At 43.6% G+C, this 18,877-nt stretch overlaps 1 protein-coding gene across 3 annotated transcripts in view; it reads left to right on the forward strand.

Moving 5' to 3' along the window:
* The window catches only part of LOC136749233 (voltage-dependent L-type calcium channel subunit alpha-1S), a 32,506-nt gene extending 14,233 nt beyond the window's left edge, over positions 1-18,273 (forward strand). The window contains exons 15-45 of one of the 3 annotated variants that reach the window (XM_066703316.1): positions 220-313; positions 523-592; positions 965-1,097; positions 1,511-1,640; positions 1,929-1,988; positions 2,075-2,181; positions 2,304-2,391; positions 2,534-2,641; positions 2,843-2,895; positions 3,434-3,580; positions 3,816-4,017; positions 4,745-4,903; positions 4,999-5,109; positions 5,499-5,582; positions 6,525-6,575; positions 8,646-8,672; positions 11,198-11,326; positions 11,664-11,729; positions 11,817-11,908; positions 12,172-12,331; positions 12,607-12,734; positions 13,073-13,169; positions 13,469-13,571; positions 13,785-13,886; positions 14,230-14,357; positions 14,539-14,667; positions 14,873-15,108; positions 15,529-15,620; positions 15,882-15,976; positions 16,054-16,173; positions 16,291-18,273. In XM_066703316.1, coding sequence (XP_066559413.1) covers positions 220-313; positions 523-592; positions 965-1,097; positions 1,511-1,640; positions 1,929-1,988; positions 2,075-2,181; positions 2,304-2,391; positions 2,534-2,641; positions 2,843-2,895; positions 3,434-3,580; positions 3,816-4,017; positions 4,745-4,903; positions 4,999-5,109; positions 5,499-5,582; positions 6,525-6,575; positions 8,646-8,672; positions 11,198-11,326; positions 11,664-11,729; positions 11,817-11,908; positions 12,172-12,331; positions 12,607-12,734; positions 13,073-13,169; positions 13,469-13,571; positions 13,785-13,886; positions 14,230-14,357; positions 14,539-14,667; positions 14,873-15,108; positions 15,529-15,620; positions 15,882-15,976; positions 16,054-16,173; positions 16,291-16,542 — 3,553 coding nt within the window. In that variant the 3' untranslated portion in view covers positions 16,543-18,273. The remainder of the gene's footprint in view (positions 1-219; positions 314-522; positions 593-964; positions 1,098-1,510; positions 1,641-1,928; positions 1,989-2,074; positions 2,182-2,303; positions 2,392-2,533; positions 2,642-2,842; positions 2,896-3,433; positions 3,581-3,815; positions 4,018-4,744; positions 4,904-4,998; positions 5,110-5,498; positions 5,583-6,524; positions 6,576-8,645; positions 8,673-11,197; positions 11,327-11,663; positions 11,730-11,816; positions 11,909-12,171; positions 12,332-12,606; positions 12,735-13,072; positions 13,170-13,468; positions 13,572-13,784; positions 13,887-14,229; positions 14,358-14,538; positions 14,668-14,872; positions 15,109-15,528; positions 15,621-15,881; positions 15,977-16,053; positions 16,174-16,290) is intronic. The other 2 variants (XM_066703317.1, XM_066703318.1) reach the window with 2 other exon arrangements.
* Positions 18,274-18,877: the final 604 nt, after the last annotated feature.

The raw sequence follows: 18,877 nt of genomic DNA on the forward strand, positions 1-18,877 counted from the left end.
ATAACTGTTTAAGAAAAAGGAAATACTTTATGAGTTTTGCACTGTACTAGTATTAATCTGGTGTCTAGCACTGAAGTTGCTTCCTGTCAGTAATGGTACCCTGATAAAGGTTTCTGAAAGGCCAGAAGCCTCATCTAGATCTCCTGACGTTTCTTCGCTCCTTTCATCCGCTTTCTCCTTGCTCTTCTCTTTTCCCTCTATCTCTTTTTTCTCTTGCAGAGAAAATAAGCCAGAAAAGTCTGAAGAAGAGAAACTTCTCTTGGCCAAGAAGGAGCAGAAGGCCAAGGGAGAGGGCATCCCCACCACTGCCAAGGTAAATCCTGCTCCACCTGGTTCATCTCTATGATGAGATGAGAGCACTCAGTCATGACAAATGCGAGAAACTAATCTCACTATAGCTTTGAGAAGAATGTGTAACAGTTACCATAAAAAAACACACCCACATTCAGAACAATGCCATGAGGAATTCTGGGTAATATTGTCTTGGGACCTGCTGCTATTCTATCTGTTATTGTTTTCCAGCTCAAAGTGGATGAGTTTGAATCGAATGTCAATGAAATTAAAGACCCATATCCCTCTGCAGATTTCCCAGGTACTCTTGTCGTTCTGCATTTGATTAAAACTTCACTGTACTTCTATCTATCAGCTTAGCTTGCCCTCTGACTGCCACACTGATCAGGAGATCAAATTTGTAAAAGTATGACTTTTTCAGGGGTCCAGCAATGTAGGCTCAATGTATAATTTGCATCAATGAAAGTGTAAGGAATTTCTGCTAAATGAATAACACAAAACCCCCTACAAGTTTTCAACAAGCTACTACATTTTTATATCAAACAGTACAAGAGTTGATAAATCAGATTGATGCTCACAGCATGCACTGAAACCATCACAAGCAACAGCCTGGGTTGATTTAGATTCAGGTTGGTTTACATTACAGATGGTGGTCTCTCTTTTTGACACCTAGGAGACGATGAGGAGGAAGAGCCGGAGATCCCCCTGAGCCCCAGGCCCCGCCCTCTGGCCGAGCTCCAGCTGAAGGAGAAGGCAGTGCCTATGCCCGAGGCCAGCGCCTTCTTCATCTTTGGACCCCAGAACAAGTCAGTCCCCTCAGGCCAACCTGGATAGCTTCTCCCTGTCGTCAAGTATTGTATAAAAACCCCATTAGGAAACCTGGTGGAAAGGGGTTCAGAATTCAGGAGTTTCATGAATAGCCTAATTTTAGGTAGGTAGTTTTCAGGCAATGGCCAGTAAGAAGTCACAGTGGGACTTTGTGTTATGACAAGAGCACCTGATGTTCACAGCTCCGCCAGCAGACCGGCCTCTTCATGTGTGGGGGCTTGAACACGGCCAGGAAGGGATGACGCCATCATAACAAGCTCATGCCACCAGAATACAGATTGCCCTTAATAAACCTTAGCACCTAATGTATTGGCATTTCCCTCCCTAAGGGAGGGCACCAAGGAAGGAATTAATATCAAGGGCGGGGCTGATGCATCTTCTGTCTCCACAGGATTCGTAAACTCTGCCATCGGATCGTCAACGCCACCACCTTCACCAACTTCATCCTGCTCTTCATCCTGCTCAGCAGTATCTCGCTGGCCGCTGAGGACCCCATCGACCCTGAGTCTTTCAGGAACCAGGTATCCTCTCTGCCCCCCCCCCCCAAGGTAGCTGGCTGAAGACTGAAATCAGCATCAACCTCGGGGCACCCAGAACTCATCTGCCAGCCAGGCCCCATTGACAGCACAATATAATGTACAGGGACCCAATATAATGTACCCTCAACCAACAGAGCTTTAGTACCAATACTCCATGTGGAAGAGCTCTAAAGATCAACAGGTTTGCTGGTCTCCTCCCTGCTAAGTGTATTAGCAGACACAAAGCAATTAGTTGTATTAATACATTCTCTTTCATCTCTGTTTTTCTAGATCTTGGCTTACTTTGACATTGTCTTCACTGTGGTCTTCACGGCTGAAATTGTGCTGAAGGTAAAGTAAAGCTCTGCAGAGCTGAGTGCATTTTTCCACTGGTTCCCAGTTATGGGCTTTAATGATAATGCACTTCTCAATTACAGATGACTACATATGGTGCTTTTCTACACAAAGGCTCTTTCTGCCGGAACTACTTTAACATCCTGGACTTGCTGGTTGTGGGTGTATCCCTCATCTCCTTTGGCATCCAGTGAGTTCAGTGTCCAATAGTATTGCAGCACTGATAAACAAGTGCATAGTGTAAAGAAATCATGACACAATTATACATGGGATAGCAGTGCTGTTATTAGTGTCCTTGTGTTGTCTTTCCAGATCCAGTGCTATTTCTGTGGTCAAGATTCTCAGGGTGTTGAGGGTGTTGAGACCGCTGAGAGCCATCAATCGTGCAAAAGGTCTTAAGGTAGGGCTTTCTCTCCCCCCCATGGCAGGTACCCATAGACTACAGGGTGCTGTTGAGCAAAATGGGCAGTAGCTTCTAATGTACCTTAATGTCATCTGGGTTGCGATGTCTCAGAGCTGTGCGGTTGTGTCCTGTCCTATAGCACGTGGTCCAGTGTGTGTTTGTTGCCATCAAGACCATCGGGAACATCGTCATCGTCACCACCCTGCTGGACTTCATGTTCGCCTGCATAGGAGTCCAGCTCTTCAAGGTGAGACCCCTGAGACACTGGGGGTGGCTTTCCACTCAGTGCACCGAAACATCAATCGTGTTTAAGCAGAACTGCATCATCGGCACATTTCCTGTGTACAGATCCCACGGGTTGTGGGTTCCAGTTTGCAACAAAAAAAGTTGTAAAAAGTTACCCTACAATGAAAAATGTTAACTTGTCTTTCCTCTTTTAATTTTTAAGGGCAAATTCTACATGTGCACTGATCCTTCCAAGATGACTGAGGAGGAGTGCAGGTAAGCAGATCGAGGATAATTTTCTGATGATCTCCAATACTTCAATTATTTTAATAACTTGGAGAATTTCAAATAAAAACACATTTTTCAGCTGTAGCTGTCTTAGCTGGTTACCACTTTTGTCTTCTGTGTATCTCACTGTAGTCTTGCGCTTTTCATTATTATTATTTAAGTTATATTATTATATATGTCCACCATTGTGACACTATATCACATACAGATACCCATTTCTACAGCTGGGTTTTTACCAGAGCAGTCTAGGTAGAGTACTTTGCTCAAGGGAACAACTGCAGTGTCCCCCACCTGGGATTGAGGAGACCAGTGCCTTGAACACTCCTCTACACTTCTGTCCTTGTCTGTCCTCTGCCTCTCTGTCCTTGCTTTCTCTTTCTCAGTACTGGCCCTTATTTTGGCCTACTTCTCGCTTCCTGCTTTCTCGGCTGATTTCCACCATTCACCCCTCTCCTTTAATTAGCATAATTCTCCACCCATCATCCCTCTATTCTCACTCTCTCTCTATGTATGTCTTGTATCTCAGAGGTCAGTTCATCGTGCACAAGGAGAATGATCTTCACAACCTGGAGCTCAAAGAACGCGAGTGGGTCAACAGTGACTTTAACTTCGACAACGTTTTATCAGGAATGATGGCACTCTTTACTGTCTCCACTTTCGAGGGCTGGCCACAGTGAGTACATTTCCCAGAGTGCACAGCGGCACCAGTCTGTGTTCTGTGTTCCACAATGTTGACTGATTTTGCTTTGCTCTTCTGATTACCTTGGTAATAGATCTGACTTATTTTACCTTGACTTTTCCCCATCAATGACAGACTGTTATAATACATTTTTTTCTTCAGGCTTTAATTAGTAACTAATAAAAAATCACATATGGCTGCCCTCTCTCTCCCTTTCTCTCTTCCACAGACTGCTCTATAAAGCCATAGACTCGCACACCGAAGACATGGGCCCCATCTACAACAACCGTGTGGAGATCTCAATCTTCTTCATCGTCTACATCATCCTCATCGCATTCTTCATGATGAACATTTTCGTGGGCTTTGTCATTGTCACCTTCCAGGAGCAGGGTGAGCAGGAGTACAAGAACTGTGAGCTGGACAAGAATCAGGTATGGGTCCCCTACACTCCTTTGTTCCTCTTGTGTCCAGGATGTTTCTTTGAGCTGCCTTGAGCCACTGAGTCTGAATGATTATATCCAAAGCACATGGTACACAATTGTCTAGTTTCAAGGAGTTATATATGTAGATATGATACACACACCAACTAATAGTCACTGGCACACCTACACACACAGGCTTAGACACTGTTGAACCCTTTTTAAAAGAAGCAGGATATTCAAAGTACAGAGAATAATATATGTACTGGCATGCCGCATGGGAGCCCCCAACCTTAGTTGAGTCTCTCCGAACTACAAAATGTAACAGCATTTATAGAAAGAATGACGTATTGTGTGTGAGCAGGTCCAGTCTCGTGCTCGCAAGAAGTGTTGCCGTTGGGTTCCTGTGTCATTGAAACAGATGTATCCTGCTTTGTGAAACGTCTGGCCTTAAGTGGGAAAACAGAAAACCCACAAACACTGAGAGGCAGCTCTGTTGAATATCAGCTCTGTTGAAACAACCTGGTTAGCAAAATGTGCTTGTTATCATGTCAGTATTATTTTTAATATTTAATTAAAATATAAATAATTATACTGGATTCTTCAACACATAAAACCAAAACCATCCTGGCTGGAACATGATCCAGGTTGCAATACGCAACAAACTCAGTGATTGCTTCAACCCTGCAGGCTGTTAAGCGTTCTCCTGATCCCTCTGGGCTCCCCTCTCCCCTCACAGCGCCAGTGTGTGCAGTATGCTCTCAAGGCCCGGCCACTCCGGCGCTACATTCCCAAGAACCCATATCAGTACCAAATATGGTATGTTGTGACTTCCTCCTACTTTGAGTACCTCATGTTTGTACTCATCCTGCTGAACACCATCTGTCTGGGCATGCAGGTACGTGCAAGAATACTTTTTATGCTTACTAATGGGATATAACAAACTGAATCTGCTGGGATTTGATCAAACAATACTGTGTCTCCCCCCTCCAGCACTGTGGACAATCTGAAGAGATTAACTACATTTCAGACATGTTAAATGTGGTCTTCACTGGCCTCTTCACCCTGGAGATGGTCTTGAAGCTCATGGCCTTCAAAGCTAAGGTATCCAACTGGAATGTCACCAGACTTGTGGTTAAAGCTTTCATAGGAAGCGCATTGGCATGAGTGACTATTATAAGATGTTTTCTGAAGGGGTCACATCCCCCCTCTGTATTGACAACAGTAGCGCAGGTCCTCCTTATGAAAGAAGATGCCAAGAAAGAGACAATGCTCATTCAATAGAAAGATGGGAAACCTGCCTTCCACCAAGATGTCTTTGACCAAGAAACAAACTTTCCTCAGTATGTGGTGCAGATTTTTTGTTTGTTGTTGTGTAACCAGATTGTAACATGCTTCATTTGAGTGATGATGTGTGTCTTCAACATCGATTTGCTACTCTACTCTTACTCCCTGTTGCTGGATTGGAATGACCTGTCCCTTTCTGTCTACAGGGCTACTTTGGAGACCCCTGGAATGTGTTTGACTTCCTCATTGTCATCGGCAGCATTATTGACGTCATCCTCAGTGAGATTGATGTAAGTATGGACTCTCTTTTTTCCCAGGAAACCAGGTTGTGAAATACCCCTGGGTGGGTTAATAAGCACCTTCCTTCACTCTGTAAGGATTGTATCCATCTGTATCCAAGTCCGAAGCTCTGTAACAATAGATAAATAATAATTATTAGTTAATCCAGTCTATATTTGTCCGTAATGAACTGAAAACGTCTATAATTTAGTAACAGTGTGGAGTTGCCCGATGTCCTGCTTTCAGTACCTTACGATATCTAAGCCAAGCACTATGGTGAGGATTGCTTGGGCAAATTGATGACCAAACAGGGAGTGGCTGTTTCCAGCAGTACACAGGGGCTGTTCAGTGTTGCCTATGTTGTCTAGCATTATGTCCTGCTGTACTGTCTGCCTCAACAGCTTCTTGTGACCGACCTCATGTATTTGAATGCTTCATCCACGGCCATGCTCCAATGCATCGAAGGACAGGAAAACAGTGCAACTCTTCCAATTCTCGGGTGTTTGGCGTCTTGTCATAAGCCATCAAACCAGGGAGAAATTCATTAGTCAGTCATATTACAGGTACTGTGCCAACAGAGGCATACCTGATAGAAGCCAAACAAAGGAAGAACAGATGTTACTGAAGGTGATGTGTTTTAGATTTCCCCAGCTCTCCTCCAAAATCGAACATAATTTTTAACTTTTTAACATATATACTTTTCATCTTCCCACCCATATTTTCCTCGTTATCCCTTGGACCTGAATATTCAAATTTTCTTCTTGATTTTTCCACTTTTTTAAGGTTCCCCTTCAGTTATTTTTCTTTAAAATCCCACCCTTTTTTCTCTGTTGGTTAATCACCACCCCTTCATTCTCCCATTATTCTTTAGTTCCATTCCCTCCTGCTTACTCTCCCTCTCTGTGTTTCTCTCTCTCCGTGTCTGACTCTGGCTGTGTTTCTCTCCTCGACAGACCGCTCTTGCTTCCAGTGGTGGATTGTACTGCCTAAGTGGTGGCTGTGCTGTAAATATCTGTTGCCATTGCATGCGTCTTGCTGTGTTACTGCTCTGTCTCACTGCTTAGCCACCTGCCTTCTTCAGTGGACAACTAGATAGAGACACAGGGAGGGAGCGGTGGACCGTGACAATTGACAATAACATAAACTAAAGAGGTATGACTCGCATATGAGTATCTACAAGTCACTGCTACCAAACTCCACCCACCATCACAGATATGAACATCAGGACTCCCAACCCACAAATCCTAAAAAAATAAGGGACCAGACAACTATGTCCTAAAAAACCACTCACCTCCCCCAATGGGACTTTTCTACACTCTTGAGACCCCAGGACAGTGTCTTCAGTGTAAATAGTAATGAGACTTTTTACACGAGTAATACAAAACCTAAATGCGAGATTCTGTCAGATTACTATGACCTCTGAGCATAGAAAATTAACAAGAGTTTCACACTGGAGTTGTTATATATGTTTTGATTTGGAAGTACTGAATTAGACCAGTGCTACAGAAAAGGCACAGTTCTCAGATTAGGGTTAGGGACTGGGCCTTTATTGGGGCACAGTGTTTACTGGAAAATGAATTACATGCCACCTGAAAGACACCTCTGCAAATAAAACCTGTGAAGCTGTTGGAAGAATCCATCCCAGGTCTTGTAGGTGAAGTATTTAAAAAGGCTGTGTAGGAGTTTTGATGGCAGTAGTCAGGGATTGCAAAGTGAAGAAGGCAGGGTCTGTGTTCCATGGCATGGTGTCTGTCTGTGTGTGGTGTCGTAGAGCTCTGCGTTTAATCTGCCCTTATTACAAAACTGAACCCATTGTACTGGGAGAACGAGGTATCCACACCGACAGCTCGCGGCTCCTACTGTTCACCCTCGGACAGAACAGTCCTGAGATTACCTGTAGAGTGATTTGATATTTCCTTGATGTTTTGAGAGTCATTAGTGGCACCCATTGTCAAGACCAATTCAGTAATTAAACTATGGAATCAATGCAGGGCTCTTGAGATCCAGATTCCTAATCCTTTCCATTCTGTTTAGAGCTGTGATTGGGGAACACATGGGTCTATATTTTGTGGTTTAATATGGTGGTTCCATTCGGGACCTTAACACTACAGATTAAGCCTGAAAGCACATTTACTGGCCACCATGACCACAGTTGGATAGAAGTAATTGATTGCCCTTTCCCTTTGTAAAACCTTTCTGATTACCTGCCAAAGTGCAAAAAGAGGTCATCTTCCCCCCATAGCCAATCCACCATTCATCCTTCACTACAGCATCAGCACAAAGACCCTGTTCTCCACTACGATATGAAACAGGCAATGTAAAATGCATATTCAAGTAATTAGGTATTATTTGGATACTTTTAATACAGCCTGTAGAGTATATGGAATTATTTAATGCAACCTAATCATAAACAAGTATAGAAAGTAATATAACATACTCTGCACCAACATAAAACTGCATCCAGATCACACAAAGTCCAATTGAACTTACCTTAGAGGACTTAGATTAGGAAGGTGGCTCTTCTGTAGTGTTTCCCTGCCAGATGTGGCCTCTGCCAGATGTTCCAGATAATTTGCTCTACCCTTGTATTATTTTCTTTCCTTCTTTGTTTTCTCTCCTTGCACTCATTCGTTGCAATCCCTCGAGTGGCCTAGAGGGTATTGTTTGGTTCTGCCGTGAGTTGCCCACAGAATTCTCAAAGACATAATAGGAAAATATATCTAGAATATATTTGCTATTATCCCTGCATTTTCTTTGAGAAGTGCATTCATTTCAGTCCACAAATACTTGCAAATGCATGTTAAATCACTCATAAATTACATGTACAGTAAGCAAGCAAGTTGGTAAGAAGTGGGAATGGAGGTTCATTAATGTATTTATTGTTAAGTAAGTTGTTTCTATTTTTCTAATAATATTTCATGCTTAAATTAAATTGATGTTTTCTTAAAAAACTAATTATAACTTCAAAAATTTGGACTGATACTGAATTCATAAGGATTTTAAAATACACACATCTCGAGCAGGCTAAGATGGTTTCTGGCTCTCAAAAACTAATTATATATTGTCACTTTTAGGGGGACAGTAATGACATTCCAGTTCCAGTAAGTTTGATTTAGCCCAATTTCTGTATTGTCTGTTCAAGCTACCTTTTGTTTATAGTATGTTGCACTGCATATGTCTACAGAATGAACTGCCATTTTTCTGTATTCTGCGTCTGAGAAATTGAAACTATTTTCATGAAGAAAAAACATTAAGGGGAATAAGTATTTTGGTTTGTTTTCTATCTGACAGGTTTGGTACCTCTCTTTGTGTACTGCCTATAGTCTTTTTAGTTTTTTAATCTGATTGTTTAACATTAAACAAATTAACCAAATTATTAAATCTTCAACCAAAGCTAAAATAGTGAGTAGATCTTGACCACATTCCTCTTAATCTCATTAATTGGTCATCGGTGAGAGAATGGAAAAGCCATGCGGGACACTGGTGACATTTACAGCTCAGCCCAGTTTCCTTTCCTTATCAACACAGTCCTGAGTCTTTTAAAGTGTGTTCATAGTGGTTATATGGAAGATAAGGCTACAGTAGTTAAGGATGGAGAAGTGTCTTCAATGGCACAGCTGTAAAAGCCTCCTGGTGCTCGGTATGGTTTTGGCTCAGTGGGACTCGTCCCAGCTTGGGTTCCTGGTCAGCATGCAAAATATGTTTTACAATGAATCCAAAAAACACAATAGGTATTGCTACTGCCAGTTACACAGCAAAGCAAAATCTGACCGTGACTACTACATTACCAATCCTAATATGAAGCAGAGATGTAAAAGATCTTGAGATGTATAAACCCTTCCCAATCCTTATTATGTCTTTCTGGATTTGGTAAGAGACAACATTTTACAATATATACAATTGTATGATAAATTATAATTGACTGTAGAACCCAAGCAGACAGTTCCCTGCATAACCAATGTGTGCTTACTAATACGTTTCTGACATCAAGACATTTTCCTCAGAAGTTTGGCTCAGCAGCCAATTGCCCATCGTGATTTGGTATTCTCTGTGTAGTGCAATCCTCCTGGCATCCAGGGACATTGTGCGAGTCTGCTGTCCAGCTCAGCACAAGCACACAATGACAGCGAAGTGTTTTGCAGTGACACATGAACCAGGTTTTGGTTTGTTGGTTTGTTGGCTTGTTCTTTTGAGACTGTTTGTTCAGTACACCGAGGTTCTTGAATTTTACAAAGTAATTCCATTACGCCTGGATGCCGAAACTAACTTGCTGGGAACATGCCTCGAGGTGATTAAAATAAATGCATTTGGCATCCCTTTACAGTACCTTTAAAGGTCATCGTGCCAAGTCTTGTGTTTGAAGGAATCTGAATTGGAATGTTGGTAAATTCTATGTTATTGATTGAGAATTATTTCCTCTGGGATTGATCTTGAATCTGGCAGGATTATTTATTTATACAAAGGATTTATGCTGTAAATCCACATTAATTCAAGATGGCCAGGGAGACTGTGCATCCATACACACTGAGAATTAGGCCAGCTTTCATAAAAGTACTGCTCACCAGCCATGCTTGCAAAGTACACGACTTCATGTTGAATTCCAAATTGTACTCCCTACATTTCCAGTTAATTCATTTCAGATTCATCTCTGCACCCTTGCTGGAGTGTGATAAGAAATTCCTGCCAAGTCACTGTGCATGCAACACAATGGGCCAATTCAGACCTTCAAGTCTTTCTTTTGCAGAAAAGGAGTTTAAGTACAAGTCCTTTTCAAAACTCCTTCTCTTTGATATGTATATCTCACTCAGGTTTGTGTGCTGAAGGGGACCCCCTTACTGTCTCTGTCGCTCTCACTTTACTTTACTGTCTCTGCATCTTCTTCAGCCTAGACTGCAGACCTTTATGTGCTGTTAACACTAAAGTACCACTCATCAGCACAAAATATATAAATCTCTTTTGGGAAACCCAGGATCCCATATCCAACAGCACACATTCAGCAGGGAGATCACAAACAAGTGGAGGGAAACAAAAAAACATGAAAAAGAGGAAAATGTCTTTTAAAACCAAAGTGTGAGTTTTATGTTGAGCAGGAAGTACTGAGTGAATGTGCTACAGCAACAGTCTTATTGTTCTATACCAAAAGCCACTGGTCTTATAACCAATAATTGCAATGCTGTGCCTCCAATTTGGTTTCAGTGACTGTCCTTGACCCTTTTTTATTTAATGAAATACAGTCCTAACCTGAATTGGAACCTGAGCTGTTTAGCTTTGTTATTGTCATCTGGACAACAACTGCAAAATATGCAATTCCCACCAATTTCTAAACCAGTTTTGACTTCTCAGACTGGATGGTTCAGTTTTAGTAACACAGGCTGTGTTTCTCAGAACTTCCTGTGTCATGTGCCACCCGGGCTCCATCCATGGTCCCATACTAGCCCAACATGCAGCCTTGCCAAACCAATCCCACTGCTGCAGGACTGTGTCAATCTCCTCCGCTGATCTCATTGCATCTGGAGACTCTGTTAAGTAACGGAGGAGCTGTCAGAAAGAGTCCTGCAGGGGAGGGACCTGGCCTGGGCTGCATGTTGAGCAGAGCTGACATCAGTCTTTCTCTCCCCTCGGAAAGGAGTCGGAGGAGAATGCCCGTATCTCCATCACGTTCTTCAGGCTGTTCCGAGTCATGCGTCTGGTGAAGCTACTGAGCCGAGGGGAGGGCGTTAGGACCCTGCTCTGGACCTTCATCAAGTCCTTCCAGGTCAGTCTTGTCCACGCTCTCTCACCCCCATCGCATTACTAATGGAGGAAATATTTTCGCATTCAGAAACCATTACAGCCCTGTATGATATAATTTAGGTTGAGGAGAGTTGTGGATTCTGTCAACAAATAAGGTTATATTGTGTGATATATTGTAACTTTGACATATTGGAGTAGCACCAGTGTCTTCAGAATCCATCTGCTGGGTTCTAATGTTCTGAAGATAAGTTTTCAAGTGCAGCATCCATTCATCTGACATGTAAAACTCTGTACATTAACCTAACCGGGGGGAGCACAAAAGAAAGACCTGAGATTGAGCGTGTTCTTCTGTCCCACAGGCCCTACCCTACGTCGCCCTCCTCATCGTCATGCTTTTCTTCATTTATGCCGTCATCGGGATGCAGGTATGAGCTCATTCTTGGCCTCTGGCATCTGGATGACTGGGCTCTCTGTCCTGTAGCACTCAGTGAGACACACTCTGTCCTTTCCAGGTCTTCGGCAAAATCGCCCTGGTGGATGGCACGCAGATCAACCGCAACAACAACTTCCAGACATTCCCACAAGCTGTCCTGCTGCTCTTCCGGTAGGTCGCCTGGCTGATGAGGCGAGCGTTTGATGAGAATGGGTTTGGTGGGGGTGAGGGAGGGTGAGCTATCTCTGATCTACGAGATCTATCTCTGCTTCCTTAACCATTGGGATGTTAGGGACGCAGGTTGTTTCTGCTGTTAGTGTCAGCAATAGAATCCAGAGGCATCAAAGGTGCTGTGGCTTAAGACACAAGCAGTGCCCTGCGCCACCGCGGTGGCAGAAGTTCTCCGGCATTAACAGGGCTCTCTGTCCTGACAGGTGTGCCACAGGAGAGGCATGGCAGGAGATCATGTTGGCCTGCATGTACGGGAAGCTGTGCGATCCCAACTCTGACTTCCTGCCCGGGGAGGAGTACACCTGTGGAGCCGGCTTCGCTGTCTTTTACTTCATCAGCTTCTACATGCTGTGTGCCTTCCTGGTGAGTGGGAGGTATGGGTGTGTTCTCTGTCATGTGGTGTGCCACGACAAGTTCCAAGCCTGCCATGGGCCTGAACAAGTGGGGGGGACACTAATCTTCATATCTTAAGCATGTTTATTCTGGCAACATCTATGTCACTGCACCATATATAACTGGACACTTCCTCCCACTCCTGAAAAGGACTAGAGTAGTATCTTCCAACTAAGTGTCAAAACCAGACCAAATAAGTGCTCCTTGCCTGGCTGAGGTAACACCCTGACCTTTTCCCTCCTCAGATCATCAACCTATTTGTGGCAGTCATCATGGACAACTTTGACTACCTGACACGTGATTGGTCTATCTTGGGTCCACATCATCTGGACGAGTTTAAGAGGATCTGGGCAGAGTATGACCCAGAGGCCAAGTGAGTCCTTCATTGTCAACCTCCTCCCACAACAGTGCAGAACTATGACAATAATATTTCGTATTGGTAAGATCACCATTCTAGAGCCTTAGGGTTGATCCTTCACATCTTGAAACATCCCAACGTGAACTGTGGGTGATTTTGGAGTAGAATCTAAAACTTATTTTTAAAGCACACTCCAAGCTGATTGGCAAAAGAGGAAAATATAGATCTGTCAGATTATTTTATTAATCAGAAGTTGTACAGTCCCTTCTGTGGCCCCATGCCTTCTATCTCCCCCATTTCTGAAGTCCTGCATTGACACCAGAGTAAATGCAGTTTGTCCTCAACTCCTGCAGGGGGCGCATCAAACATCTGGATGTGGTGACATTGCTACGGAGGATCCAGCCACCACTGGGTTTTGGGAAGTTCTGTCCTCACCGTGTAGCCTGCAAGGTGAGATGATCCTGGATATATATGATAAAGTGATGTTATCAAAATTATATTGAATCAGCTAATTAATTTCTCCCTTCTATCTAAAGCAAAAGAAAAGGCCTGTTATTGAGCAGGTCCTCCATGTAAGAGTCTTTAAGAAACTAACTATATTTAAAGACCTACCAGGAAATTAAGCAACTGAAGTAGAAGACCTCAGTGATATCAGACGGAAACCAAACAAAATCATACTTCTGGGAGAAAGTTTATCCAAGATGTTTATCTGTGTGTGTTTGTCTGTGTGTGTGTGTTGTACCCTCTAGCGGCTGGTGTCTATGAACATGCCCCTCAACAGCGACGGCACCGTGACCTTCAATGCCACCCTGTTTGCCCTGGTGAGGACTGCTCTCAAGATCAAAACCGAAGGTAGGACCACTGTCAGCACAGACTGCATCGTTAGTCTAATCGATAATAATAATTGAAGTCTTCTGTCCTTTAGAATACTTCATAATGAATCATTCCCCTCCTTTTTGTGTGTTTTCTTGCGTATCTCTGCTCTCTCAGCTTAGACCGATGTTCATCCCATTATAGAGCCCCACTTGCTGTAGTAACCAGGACTTCCTTTTGTGTTCATTGCAGGTAACTTTGAGCAGGCCAATGAGGAGCTGAGAGCCATCATTAAGAAGATTTGGAAAAGGACCAGCATGAAGCTCCTGGACCAGGTCATCCCACCTATTGGAGGTGATGATACCATCAGAGATACCATCAGACAGGGGGAAGGTTGGGCAAAGGTGATCCTGCTCAACCCAGGGTGGATAAGTGCAAAAACGCAATGGGCTGAAAAAGTTGACAAACAGGGTCAATCCCCTAGGGTCAAACAGCACGGCAAATCTGTATTGCAGTGCAGGAAAGGGCCTCATGATATCCCATTTAATTGCCCAGATGGTTTTAGAGCTTTGAAGCAGTTTTGTGTGTGAAGAAACTAGAGAAACACAACCAAGAGCCTTGAAGGTAACCATAAAATCTCCCACCAATGGTCGGATTTTGCAGATTCTAAGTCTGCATGTGTGTCTCTCTCCTGTAGATGACGAGGTGACAGTGGGCAAGTTTTACGCCACCTTCCTTATCCAGGATCATTTCCGGAAGTTCATGAAGCGCCAGGAGGAGTACTACGGCTACCGGCCCACGAAGAGGAATGCCGTGGAGATACAGGTGTGGGGGGTTGAGACCCTGTCCTGCAGGCCTTTGTTTCTATTCCTTTATGACATGCAAGAGAGTTTGAATTGCTGTTGAAGTCACATTTCTACTGTCTGCGATTCTGGACAACCTTTCCATATGTCACGAACCCTTCTCTTTCGCTTCCTCTCTGTGTCGGTCCCTGTTCCGGGTCCAGGCTGGTCTGCGCAGTATAGAAGAGGAGGTGGCTCCAGAGTTGCAGAGGGCCATCTCAGGGGACCTCACAGCTGAGGAGGAGATGGACCGAGCCATGGAGGAGGCAGCCATTGAGGACGGCATCTTCAGGGTAGGTGCAGAACTGAACCAATCAACAAGGTATGGCGACGTGAAGGAAAAGAAAGGATAGAAAGCACTGTCTCACCGATTGCCCTGCACTGCAAGTGTCTCTCCCAGCTCAATAAATTACAATTTAAGGGTTCTGACTAACTGTACCGCTCTGAATCTGTTCCTACTGACCTTTAACCCTCTACCCTCTGCTCTGTGTGCCCCAGCGGGCAGGTGGGCTGTTTGGTAACCACGTAGACCACTTCCCCATGGAGCGGAGCACACCCCTCCCTACCCACATGACCAGTCAGCGGCCCCTGCAGCTGGCCGACAACCGTCCCGAGGACCTCGAGTCGCCCCCCGACTCCGTCTTCCTGCAAAACACAGAGTTCTTCCCTCAGGGCAACACCAACAACGCCAACAACAATATCAATATGAACGCCAACAACAACGCAGCTGGACGGTGAGTACTGAGGAACACAACTACAGCTGAAGCCTTTGTCCAAGGCACTTCACACACACAAAGACAACTGCTTTACAAACCTACAGTGAAGAAAAATACAGCACCTAGAGCATTTGAGTTTAAGTATGATAATAAAATAGCATGCAAAGATCCTATATAATAATCAAGTGTAGTTTATATGGATACATCTTGGGCCAAAGATTTCAAGTTACATCTTATATGCTTTCCTGCTTCTTTTCTTAGTTTTTATTGTTGTTTGCCGTGGGATATAAGAATTACATAAAAGTTTCCATGAACAGCCCAGAAGAGTCCACAACCCACCAGTGGTCCATTGACCCCCATTTGAGATCTAAAGATATATTACACATGCTCAGACAAAATGTCAGCATGGTGAACTGACAAATTCTGTGACTCTTCCAGCTTTGCCTTTGAGAACGAGATGAACATGGAGCTCCCTTCTTTGGAGGAGACGGACAGGTCCAGCGAAGACCTCCGACAGCCAAGAAAAGCAGGTCAGTTTCAGAGTCTCAGGAGGACTAAATAACACAATGTCACAGCTAAATCTCTGGCACAGCCTCCTGTGTAAACCTGAGCAAAGATTAAACTATTGTCACTTTTGGGCATTACTGAACTGGACCTCTGCAGCTTAATATGTACTTTGATATCAATACATTAAAGAAATGCACAATTTGTCTGCCTGCTCACAATCATATGCAAATAGCACACTTCCTGATTCCCAAATTAAAAAGGCTTATTGTCTGTCTTCGGTGCAGGGAGAGACGTAAAACTCAGCAGGCTCAGTGTGACCCACCAGCAAGACAGGGACAGCCTGTTCTCCCAGATCTCTGAGCAGAGCCTCGACGTGCAGGTAACACCAGGCCAGAGCCCACTCAGTTATTGCCCTCACTGCCACAACCCCCTGATCCCACTGTCTTTTGGCTGCAGGTCTCTCTACACACTTCAGGTGGCAGCAGCGCATCCCTACTTAGTGGTGCCTGTAGTTGCAGCTGCCAGCATGCAGTGGGGCAGTGCCCAGTACCAGCCACTGACCGGCTCATCCAGGAGGTCAGTGCCCAGACAGATGGGTATACACCCGACACACTTTGGCTGGTCTAAATAGTGGAAGCAGATCTAAAGAGTGGACCAGGCGCTTTGAAGTCAGACCCTTCTGTGTCCCTGCAGGTCCTGATCGGGGGTGGCTTGGAGGTCCTGGCACGGGACCCCAGGTTTGTTGCTGTGACGAAGCGGGAGATGGCAGAGGCCATTCACCTTGACCTGGAGGAGATGGAGGGTGCAGCCATGGTGATTCTCAACGGGCGCAGGGGGCGTGTGGTCAGGCACGTGACTGCCCACGCTTCTTCTGCCAGAGCTGTGCTGCCCCGTGCACAACACCCCGGTTCTCATGACGCAACCCTGGCCGACAGCCGTCTCTAAGCATGTGTGTGAAGTCATTGTGACATCACACATTCTCCTGCTTTGATGGTGACATCACAGGATTTTAGAACCTGGCACAAACCAGCACAGCAATGGGAGGAGGAGGGATTGGTTGCCATGGGAAGAATGAGGCCTGATTGGGCGACAGGCTGATTGGCAGTGGACCCCTAGCAAGGTGTGCTTGACTGCAGTTGTATAAGCAAAACAAAAAAATAAAAACAGCCTCTATTATAAACTAATGGAGATTTTTTCCCTCCACATTAATTTAATAAAATAAAATGGTAATTTAAGAAAGAAAAACGTTTTATGAACATTTTTTCTTCTTTTTTTCTCGTCAGACATGAGTCAAGAATTAGGTTCAGACTTGGTTTAAGAACACACGTACCAGTACTAAGTTTCAAACAAGAACTATACCGATTTATGCTTACAAGAACAACCAATCAGTCTGTTACGTTCATCGATCGTAACTAATTTACTGAGCTCACGTTGGATGTAAAACAAGTACATCACTGCAGGAGAAATATAGCAGTTATGAAAAGGTTAGTAGACGGGGGAAGAAGGTTTTAAAGGCAACTGACTGTTTTGTTGTGAATGGAGCCGGTACAATTTGGAAGGAATCCCAGTGCGTTTAGTTGCAAATCTGGTGTGAAGGTTCAGCCCGAATTAAGTGAAAACTAATTTGGTCAGATACAGGAAGTGGAAATGGAGTTTTACAGAGGAGATCTGTACGGGCGAGAGTGGGGTTTTCCTTAACACAGTAGAAACAGCTCACCCTTTCTGCCAGTCTACTGAAGATGTGTTTCTGTTTTCCTCAATGCCCATACGTTTGAAGAGGTAGAGGAGGTGTAGGAAGAAGGGCTAATTTGAAGTGTATTTTTTTCTTAGATCCGCACTATTCATTTTCTATGTAGTTTTCTTTACTAAAAAAGCAGAGGGTTAAGCCGGTCCATGTAAAGATTGTTTTTAAAAGACTAATATATATTTGTATTCAACATCCTGTATGATTTAACTCATATATTATATTGTAGTTAGGGCTCTACAGAAACATTTTTTATAATTCTTTGCAGCATTGTTTAAAATCTCTTTGCTGGACTGAGCCCTATGGGAATATTTAGGAATTGAGGACTATAGAGGACTTTGTCATAGGGGATTGTGGAGGAGTAGGACAATGTGGAAATATTCATACAATCTCTAGACGTGATTTTAATCTGGAGTGACGTGGGGTGAGCTTTGTCTAGTTGGTGCCAAGAGATGCATGTGTTTAGCGTGGCCAGTGTATGCTGGAGTAGTGTTTTGCGTGTTTTCCAGGGTCCGTGTGGTTAATATCCCTGGTAAAAGTGCATGAATTTAATAAACTAGGGAAAACGTACTCTTTGATAACTTTTTTATGGTTTGAAATTGGCTAACAGACTAAGTTTACCAATTAGGCATCGTGTTCATGGTCTGCTTAGGAAACTGGAGATTTTGCACAGTGTCTCAGGTAAAACCACTTTGTTTTTGGACACAATCATTTGGATTGATTCCTGCCTCTGTTCATTTTACTTAACATTTTTTTCTTGCAGTCTGACTGGCTCTTTGCTGCATCCCTCACTGTTAATGCAGAAAGCTTTGCTCCCTCTTTCCCTCTCTCTCCCTCCCTCTCCCTCTCTCGGTCTGGATATGTCTGTATGTTGAGAAAAGTTTATACAACAAAGATTACTTCAAATAAAAAAACAAAACCAATGAAAAGCACACTGTCTAAGAAGCTTGTTCTTATAGATAACACAAAAGCCCAGGTTTAATATAAAGGACATCTGGGACAGCTGGTATGCCCTCAATTTGTCATTTTCATCACAAATTTTTCATCACCAGCTTTTCATCACCTGTGACAATTCATCACCAAAAATTAACCAGCCACAATTCATCACGGACAATAAGTCGTTGTTAACTTGTGGTTAACAAGTTTTCTGTCAGAAATCACAACTTATTGCCACCTATTAAGGCCAGAATATATGTGTGCTAAAACAAATAGCGCTATAATAAATCATACATATCAGATACAGCACAAATTCACTTACACATTAGGCCTACATAAATAACCCTGATAGAGCGAATATAATATATATAAATTTAAATATAAATATCAGAAACAGTACATATTCAATTCAGTTGCTACATAAATAAAACGTGGTCACTTACTGTATCTTTTGATTTAGGTCCAATATTTTTGTATGTCCTTCAACGATTCCAAAACAGACATTTATTAGATCCGTGTTTACACAGTGTGCGACCGCAGACTTCCGTCACTCTGCACTGTCTGAGCATTCATTGGCTAATGGTCAGATTCTGCGCAGAA

The sequence above is a fragment of the Amia ocellicauda genome, chromosome 5 (genome assembly GCF_036373705.1).
Source record: "Amia ocellicauda isolate fAmiCal2 chromosome 5, fAmiCal2.hap1, whole genome shotgun sequence".
Lineage (NCBI taxonomy): Eukaryota > Metazoa > Chordata > Actinopteri > Amiiformes > Amiidae > Amia > Amia ocellicauda.